At 36.9% G+C, this 9,940-nt stretch overlaps 1 protein-coding gene across 8 annotated transcripts in view; it reads left to right on the forward strand.

The window, feature by feature from the left end:
- COBL (cordon-bleu WH2 repeat protein) overlaps nucleotides 1-9,940 on the forward strand; it is a 157,907-nt gene that overhangs the window by 100,556 nt on the left and 47,411 nt on the right. For all 8 annotated transcript variants that reach the window (XM_041475918.1, XM_041475917.1, XM_041475919.1 and 5 more), the window contains one exon: nucleotides 5,161-5,299. In XM_041475918.1, coding sequence (XP_041331852.1) covers nucleotides 5,161-5,299 — 139 coding nt within the window. The remainder of the gene's footprint in view (nucleotides 1-5,160; nucleotides 5,300-9,940) is intronic.

Below are 9,940 nucleotides of genomic sequence, written 5' to 3' on the forward strand. Positions count from 1 at the left end.
TGTTGTTTTGGTAATATGTTGTTGTATTGCATGGTATCCTAGTAAGTATTTTAAATAACCCACACAAATGCATTCTGCACAGTAAGGACATGCTTCTGGCGAGACATCAGGCTCCTGTCTTTGAATGCAGTTTCTAATATACTTGTGTTTCAGTGCACTTGTGTACTTAGGGATTAAACATTCATCTTTTAATCAAATGAAACAGGATACTACCCAATAAGGAAAGAAGGTAGAGAAGTTCAGTGCTGAATAGATGATTTTATTCAATGTAGCTTAAAGTGGTCAGCCTCATTAGCTCAGTTGCCCAGTTTTGAGAGCTCACTGAATTCTCCTTTGTCAGTGTATGCCAGTGAAAAGACTAATGATGTATGACCTGTCCAAGGAATATTAGGCACATAAGTAAATGTTGTATAAGACACATTAATGTTCAGCTGGGACTTCTTGTGGTTTCTAGTGCTAGGCATGTTGAAGCATCTGTTGCCCTGTGAAAATGCAGAATCAGCTGTGCAGGATAGCTTCTATATCATCAAGTTTAGTGGACAGATTTATGTCTCCATTCTACAGCCGAAAGATTTATCTGTCTGATTTTCCTAGAGCAATTCTTCTTGGATCAAAATATTTTCTTCTCAACTGCTTTAAGTTATGTCATAGTAATATGTCTTTAAATCCAAACCCATAAATCTTACATACCAATCTACCACATGTCTTTCATAAAATATTATAAATGATTAGTGCAGTTATATCAAGAGTTTAAAGCAAATTAATGAAGTATGCATCTTTTTTTTTTCCTTTTAGAATTCTTGTAAAATGGCTCTTAATTATTTGAAGGTTTTTTTGGGGGTTTTTTGTTTTTTGTTTTTTTTCTGTGCGAGGAAGGGGTTTGAGATGGTCCCACACATGGTTTGGGTGGATGCTGTTGTTTGTTCAGTTACAGCTTAGCTCTGGGATTTTTTTTTTTTCTGTTTGGATTGCCTTTAAAATTTTTTGAAATTCCATGTGCACTCTGACTCCACATGATACCATCGCCAGCAGGTGTATCGGAATCTGGCTCACTTAAATCAGAGTGTGTGTCTGGTCAGTGTGGGATGATGGAACCACTTTGTAATGAGAATATGCTGGGGATTGAATTCATGTGTCCTTTTTCCAGTTCTTTTTCTTTACTTCTAAAAATAATTTCTGCAGTCATTCACTGTTTCCATGAATAAGACAATTTGTATACAAATTAGCCAATTCCTCTCTAAAACAATAAATGTGTGATGTGTAACATTGCATGAAAAGGAGAAAGAAGGAAGAGAGTATAAGGACTTTCTTCACACAGTTTATATCATATACTATAGAATTATTTATTTGCATATGCTCAACAATAATCTGACATCCCTTAGAAGCAGTCCTTATTCCAGACCTGATTCTATTGCTTACACATCTGTGTCATCTGTAGCTATGTTGTTTGAGCGGGAAGAAAATTGCTTTAAGTAGAATTATGTTAAATATTAAGACTGGAAAATTCTTACGTTTTCAAGATTTTTTCCTTTCAGTGGCAAAACGATAAGAGTGATAGTAAAAGGAAAAATCTGTTGCCATAAGACAAATGTTTCTTGCAATGTTTATAAAAATACTGGAAAGACTGGTTTGGATTTTGAAACACAAACTATGCAACTTAATGGTGCAGTTTCTGGCTTACAGAAGGAGGCTCAGTTTTAGGAGCCATATACCTGCAGTGAGTTTGGGCCCAGTTGGGTCTGTGAATTAAAGAAAGCTGGCATTGACCAGATGATTTAGTACTTTTATAAATAAACATTTCTGTTAGAAAGTTTAAAAGGGAAGGGCTGACAAATACAGAACCAGTGTCTGGCCTGTAAGTAGAGGACAGGCAAGGCAAAGGAGTGGAGCTCACACTGGAATTCTATCTAAGAACCTCCTTGTCTTTGAATGCTTGACGAATTTTCAGTAGTGGTGACTTTTGTTTCCTTGGGCCTCCTTTAATAATTTTCATTACTTCATATTCATTGCAACCTGACCCAAAGAAAATACTGGACTTTTACACATAAGGAAACTTAAACTCAATTTACACATACACTCTTAGAGTGTCCACAGATTGTTTGCGAGTAGGGTGACTTTGAAATGCTATGGATTAAAAGTTTCAAGGATTGGCCTTTTAGGATTCTTTTCTCCACAATTTTGACAAGTAACCTCCCCATGATGTTGTTGTTATGCTTGAAATATATTCTCAAATCTTATCTAGAGCCGTCAAATTTTGTTAAGTATGTTGAGCTTTCACAGTAGGAAAACACATTCAGCACTTGGCTCAGATATTTTGTCTGCAATATAGGAAGTATTTTTCGAAGAGTATGTGAGCCCTGAATGATTGTTTTTGTTGTTGTTGTTTTATTTTAATTATTCTACATTGTCTTATCAGTAGGGGAAGAGAAATTGCACTATTTTTCAGATTTGGGTCCTTTTGACCTCTTTTATTCTAGCTGAGTTCATGGTATTAATTATAGTCAGAATTTAATGAACATCTTTTCAAATTATGTATTTGTTGTAACAGGAGCTGATCTTATAATTTCTTGTTGATAAATATAGGTGAAGCACAAGTGCTAAAACTAGGAAATATTCTGTTAGAGAGAGGCTCCTGTAACAAAGTTTCAATAGGAAGTTACTCCAAATAATGTTGTTAAAGCTTGAATTCTTTATAAAAGAAGCAACCAGCCATAACAAATTATTTTCGAGTTCTATTGGTTTTGCATATACAATTGGAAGAAAGAAACAGAATGTTCTTTGTGTTTTTTCCACTTATGTTTAGCCTCATAGGTTTACCAAAATTGGGATAAAAGGAAAGATACTTTTAACAATTTTTATGACCTGTTCTTGAACTAGACACTTCTTATATACTTTGTAGCATGACTGGCTTTAAACAAGCTTTTTGTCTTTTTTATAGTGTTTGTGAAGAATACTGCACTTAGCTGACAGTATAATAAAAGCATTTTTTTGTGTGTATTTCACCAAACTTTCATTATTGCAGCCATGCACTAGCTATTTCCTAGCCTATTCTTTAACTGCAGCAGAATGATCATCCATACATCTATCTAATGTTCCTCAGAAGATTGGACTAAGTAAGGATACACAGAGCTGAAAAGGATAATCTGACTTTTAACAAGGATCCTTTCTTCATAGGAAAGCAGTTATGTGTCTTTATGAGATTTGAATATACCAAGCTAACATCCTTCACTCATCTGGTACTTGGAGACGGGTGATTAGTGATCTCTAACATTTTAAGCGGGAAGACACATTTCCTTACTTCCTGCCTTGATTGTCAAGATTTCTTAGCTTTATCACTTAAATCACCGGTCCAACCAGTTTTTGTCCTAAAATAAAATGACCTTTCTGTCTGGAGAGGGAGGAGTGAAGGTGGAAGCTGCAAAATGCCATTAAACAGCTGCAAAAGTAAAGCTTGTACTTGTGAAGTTTTGGGAAGGTTCAGATGGTACCTGTCTCCCAGATGATTCAAATTCTCCATAGCTACTGAATTTTGCAGACTTTGTAGTAATCAAAATCACTACTTTATTAATTTTCTTTCTCTTTTTTTTCCTGTAAGGTAGTATCCTGAAGAATCAAGATACAGTATTAAGTGCCTACATGTTGTTAGTTTTTTTAAATGCAGGGAAGAATAATGGGATTTTTTTTTTTCAAAGTGTGTATTTGCTAATTTGTTTGGTGCGAAGCTGCAGCTCATCCTGGTTGCTGTGCTCTATGTTCAATGTAGTTACTACCAAGTTTCTCCCCTGCAGGATGCAGATTCCCTAAGGGATGGAGAGTGTCCAATGTCACGTGGCATGGTGGTTAAAGCATAATCCTCAAAGGTGGGAACAGAAGGGTTTTTTTTTAAAAAGTAAAACCTTCCTGCATACTTTTAAAAAGGAAGGCTAAGTGAAGGACACTCTTTTCATATCCTAATCTTCATAAAATTTATTTATTCTCAGCTTTTTTTACTCAACGTAGGAAAGGAAACCTGTCAATGAGTGCCGTTCCTCTGAAGTCTGGTGGTAGATTTAAGCAGTGTGAAGCTATTATTTGTTTAATGAAATCTCCTACGACAGTTGTATTTTAAGGGTCCATTAATCCTCTGGATTAAAGGAAATATTATTAATATGATTGTTGTTATTTTTATTTTTATTAGTTAGGCCTTTGAAATAGTAGAAAACCACTGCAGTTCTGTATATTAGGTACAGAAGTATTGGGATAGACAGAGCAGTTAAATCAAAGAACTGAAAACTTCTTTGGTGGAATAGCAGCAGCATGTTGTGTGTGGGCAGCCACCATTACTCTCTGCCTCAGCAACACCTGGTACTGACTAGTGTTGTCAGTACCTTTCAAATATAAAAATTCCACAGATTTTCCTACATGGTTTTATTATTATTATTTTTCCAGAAAAAGGAAGTAGAGATAAGTTCCAACAAGCTACAGAAAATATTATGCAACCCAGTGAAACCCAAGTGATTTTTAAAAATATTTTTCAGATTTTTAAAAGGAGCACAAACAGTAATGAAGTCTTGGCATAGCAACCAACATGTTGCAATTATTGGAGGCAGAAGTGTTACGGATCTTCAAAAGCAGGCCTGTGAAGTCCAGTAGGCAGAAGTCCACTGTGATCTTATATCATCATGCAAGCAAACAGTCAATCCAAATTTTCTCTCAGAAGTCCTTAGACAAGAATTTGAGAGAAAATAAAAGAAATGAGAGAGAGTTCATTCCCTATACATGCCAAATGGAGTATTTAACCATAATTAAGGTTTGAAGGAACCAATGGGAAAAGATCTTGTTATGGCTCAAGCTTAACAACACACATAGTGTCATACTCTGCTTTGCTGATTGTTGGGAACTCTAGTTCACTTTTCCAAAATCATCAAATGCCTACCAGAGTGGTATTTCTGCTGTGACACTCATCAGCAGTTCTTGTCTCTTTCCTTTTCTGAGTGCAATATTACTGTAATTCTTTAATCTCCAGTTGTCACTATAATTGCTCATTATAAATATACTGTGCTGAGAAATTAGGTCTTATAGCAAACACTTTTTTTTTTTTTTTTTGGTTATTGGGTTATTGAAAATTTACAACATCAACAAAATAGATCCTTTACTGTGCTTATTTTTCAACTTTATTAGATATCACAAGGAGCATCCCTGAATGATTTAAGGAAAAAAAAGAGGCGTGCCCCTCTTCCACCAGCTGCATCTGCTCCACCCACTCCTGCCATGCCAAACAGGACAGAGGACAGGGAAGACAAGAGGAAGAGCACAATGGGTGAGAAGCATTCTTTTCTCCTGAATAACCCTATTCATGTGTTTTCAATGCTCACTGTTTGAAGTTGCCTTAATTCTGTTATGCTGTGAGTTTGGAAACTTTTGTAACTTGGGGAAAAAACTACATTTCTCTGCAGAATGAAAGTCTGGAAATAAGTGTTTGTATATTAAGTCTTCTTTTTTTTTTTTTTTTTCAATGGCATCATTCAGAGTACCACAGGGTAGTAAAATGTAGATAACACTCATCAGATTGTTTGAATATTTGGCACAAACTTTATATCCAAAAGCACTAGCTCTGGGCCTATTCTGCACCATGAAGGTCATGATTGGTTTGTTAGTAGGTGGAAATACAGAAATAGTAAATGGAAATGCTAATAAATGGAGATAGCCAGGCAATACTAAATGCATCAGAAGCCATGAAGTTCTGCCAGGACCAAAGTACAGTCAACTTGGTTCAGTGTTTCCTCATGTTTCTAAAGCCTGAAGGCATTTGATTTTCATATAGTCCTCCAACAGTTTGACATCAACTGCCCATATCAAGTAAAGTTGTTTTTTTTTTTTTTTTAAATTTCATCCTCACTTTTATTAAAAATCAATATCTGATGATTCTTTAGCTAATCAGTAGAAGAAAAGAACCGGTGCTCTCAAAGGAATGCCATATGTACCTAGACTCAACAAAAGAAACTGTAGCTTCAGCTGCATGTGGCACCACATTTACTCACACAGGAAAACTGAAAAACATTCTCCCAGACCTCTGTTGTTATCTGCCTGGTAGCTTGTTCAGATTGGTGAGAGCTTTGCTTGAGTTAGGACACCAGGATTATGCTTCTAGCAAGCAAAGTGATTTTATAATGGGTCAAGTTATGAGATAATGACCCCACATATTGGAACTCATTTTTCAGTACATTAAGAGAATCATTCTTCAAGTGCCGTAACGCACTCAGTGCACTTCAGTTCATGCCTTTGACCTCATGTTTCATAAAATGCCTGAGACGTCCAGATATGACATTCTGTCATACATAATTGCTTACATTACAAATGCCTCGCAGTTTAGTAAGAAACCTCTTGGCTTTGTTCCAACATTTATTTTCAGTAAATGCTTCACATTTAATGCCTCAGCATTTATGTAGCAGCAGGAATCCATTATCATGTGACATATTCAACTCCATTGACATCTCTTATTTAAACTCTCTAAGGGCAGTGTTATTGCTGGGCCATATAACACAGGAGTTTTCAGCAAATTGGCTTATTTTTGATCACTACAGAGGTCACTACCACTTCTCATGCTTTGCCCTACTACTGGTCACTTTTTGATGACATTTATTGCTTTAACTTTTTATAACTGTTCTTTTTCTTTTGTATTGGTGCTCAAATGTTACAGATGAGATATAGCAGAGCAGAGCTACTTCTAGTCTGTTCAGTACTGTGTACATAAGTGCTTGTTGGAGTGCTCTGCTCATGTAGGATTCTGCAGTATCGTTTGCTTTAATGGAGCCTTATTATTTTACACTGACAAAGAACTTGTCCCACAGTAGCCCTGTCTTCAGTGCTTTTTGTTTTCTGCTACTTTCTTGAATGAATGTGTTCATTAACAAGAAAAAATGTTACAGCTGGAGAGGGTTGGTAAAACAGCCTCTCTTCAGGGCCCTTGCAGGAAAACAATGAGAAAGCACAGATGGCTCTGAAAGATGAGAGAAAAGCTGTGAAAAAAAAGCAAGACTCTAGTGAGGGGAAAAAACGTGCTGCAAGAAATAGTTAGCCACGTGATGGAAAAAAAGTATTAAAGATACCTGTGTACCTCTCAAGTTAGCCATGTGAATCAAAGCAAAAGATCCTATCAAAAATATTCTCAAACTGGCAGATTCCCCATAATGTTCAATACTGAATCAGTTATTATGACACCAAAGTATTGTGCCAAATTTCCTCAAAGCAGTAAAAAAGGGCTTGCACATTTGCCAGCATTAAATTGTGTCTCTGGAAGATACTTCTCTGGAAGCTAGTTACTGCTAAGTAAAAAATCATAATGGTTTAATCTTTTTTCTTCCCCTTTGGTGCTGCTTCCCTTCTCAGCATCCCCAAAGCACAAGCCAGAGAGTGTAGGAATGGATCAGAGCAAACATTTGTCTCTGCCAGCATCCATCGTCAGCAATGACCACAGCACGTGTTTGAGGCACGGTGTGAAAGCAGAACAAGCAGGTAGTCATGGTTCCTTAGTGCACTTTCAACTTCAAAATAGTGACCTAAGGCATCTTCCTCTTTCTTTCAGAAAGTCAGGAAAATAGTCATGTAAAGTATCTGAGAGGTCAACAAATTGAGGCAGTTTGACACTTCAGCAGATGAAATAAAACACATTTTTCACATTTTCTTACACAGCTTTTTTCAATTTTTTTAGTTAGCTTAACTATTTTTCTCCATCCTTATGCCTGCCAAAACCGGTGATTTTAACTGGTAGTTGTAATGTACATGTATGTGTACATGGCTAGGCTCAATTCTGGTCCCACTGCCTTTGGTTTAAGACACACCTTTTCCTTCTCCCTTGATTATTTGGATATAAATAAGAGCAGAACTAGATCCAGGGAGACTTTGGGTGTGGGTAAGGGAAAATCAATGTGTTTTTAAAAAATAAAAATGAACAGAATGATCATTCTCTTGCAATGAAGTAACAAGTCAATTGATCCCCCTGTAGGTGATGGACGGCAGGTGCCACAAAAGCCTCCTAGGGGCACCACTCGTGGTCCCCCCCAATTAGTGATCCCCCCACCCCCACCTTACCCTCCTCCTGGCAGTGACATTGTGGATCCAACAGTGTGTTACAGAGAAGCAGATGTTACAGCACCAACAGAGCTGGTACCTAAACGTATGTTTGAAAATATATGTATTTGCATTTCCATTCTTTTGATGATTACTCTCAGGAATAGCTTTTCCAGACTTTCCTCTCTGCTCTTTAGACATCCATGTCTGTTTTTCCCCCTTTTTCCAGCCTGTTGTCTTTCAAAATGCCCAATGCAGTGTAACTAATTAATATAAAGTGAGCAAAGCACTTGCTTGGAGAGAGTTTTGCACGTGATACCTGATCATTGTACAGCAGCATTTTAAAATAACCATCAAGCTTTGTTGCTTTGTTCAACTGGAAAAAAAGAAAATCTTTCGTCTTTTATCAATTCCCCGCGTTTGTTTTTCTGTACTAACAATTTTTTTGTCTCCCCAGAGATGAGTTCCTTTGAGAGTCAATGGGTCTGTCAGTCTAGGCTGAAAACTACAGTGTCTTCCTTAAGAAAATTAAACCATTTACAAGCACTGTATATTGTTAAAGGCCTTCCTGTTCTAATGGGTACATCTTTCTTGGGATTTCTGGGTAGTCCTTTGTGTGCTCTTCACCTTGGGGCGTAACAGTTATCAGACAAAGAAGTACAATATTTTTCACATGCCCATGTACTTGTGAAAAGCATGTTTTTCATGCTGCTTTTCCGTGCTTATCCATTGACTGCCTTTAAATCTTTGTACACAATCCAAGTCTTTGATCATGTATTATGTTCCCTGTGGGCTTGCCCTGCACACCCATGTAGAGCTGGTAAAAGCAGCAAAGCTCTGCACGTTATGACATCTCATGGATGTACTTCCTTTGAAGACTAGGAGGGTGTCTCCTAACCATGGAATAGAGAAATGTCTCCATTAGATACTAATTTGAGAGAAGGTCTCTTTCCAGGACCTTATGTTTACCAAAAGTACTCTGCAGGTTGCAGTTACTCTGATAGATTAATGTGGGTGTGTTTGCTGTTGATTACCAGCTAAACCTAAAGCACTATTTCTCAAATCTGTGCTGAGGAAATACAAATTGTTACGTTTTATTGGAGCTAACAATGGAAATTAAGGAGATCATCCGTACAGAAAACCTGAATCTTATTGAGGATTAACCCTAAGACATATTTACCAGTTTATGCACAGAAATCATATCATACTTAAAATCTTCTTTTTGTTCTAGATAGCATCAGCTTTCCTGCGATGTTTTATTAAAAATCCATTGTGGCCTTCTTTGCATTAATATTTCTGCTTCATTTGAGTTTCTATCGCTGTTATTTTGCAATGCTTTCCTGATCTACCTTGCTGATCAAATACCCTTTAATCAATGCAGCCCTGATGTAATCAGTGTGATCATTTGCTCTTAAACAAACACAGTATCTCAGCCAAAAGGATTTGATTAAGCTCATACATAGGAACATAACCTGAGTTTTTATTGTCCTCAATTTACTGAGAGCAAGAGCTTAGTGGGTACTTATTTTAGACTTAAAGCGTCAGTGTTGGAGAGGGACAAGTTTTAGCTCTGTAATTATGCTTTGTCCTACCTAGATAAAGATAAGTGTGTAGATTTACACAAGAGAAGCGTGTATAGATGTACCCATGAGAGACAGCAGCACAGGTAGGACAGATGCTAATTACATTGCCTAATGCCATTCTGAAAGGTGCTTAGATACCGTAGTGATTGAGCCTGTAAGAAAAACGTTTTGCAACGATGTGTTTTATTGCCTGAGAATGCCTCAAGCAGTGCAAATAAGATTTGGGCAGTAGATTCAAAGAACAACAAAATTTTCAAACTTCCTAACTCTACTCAGTAAAAGTGTTTTCTCATAGAATGAGGTGGGGA

Source organism: Pyrgilauda ruficollis, unplaced genomic scaffold (assembly GCF_017590135.1).
Source record: "Pyrgilauda ruficollis isolate IOZ18807 unplaced genomic scaffold, ASM1759013v1 scaffold37, whole genome shotgun sequence".
Lineage (NCBI taxonomy): Eukaryota > Metazoa > Chordata > Aves > Passeriformes > Passeridae > Pyrgilauda > Pyrgilauda ruficollis.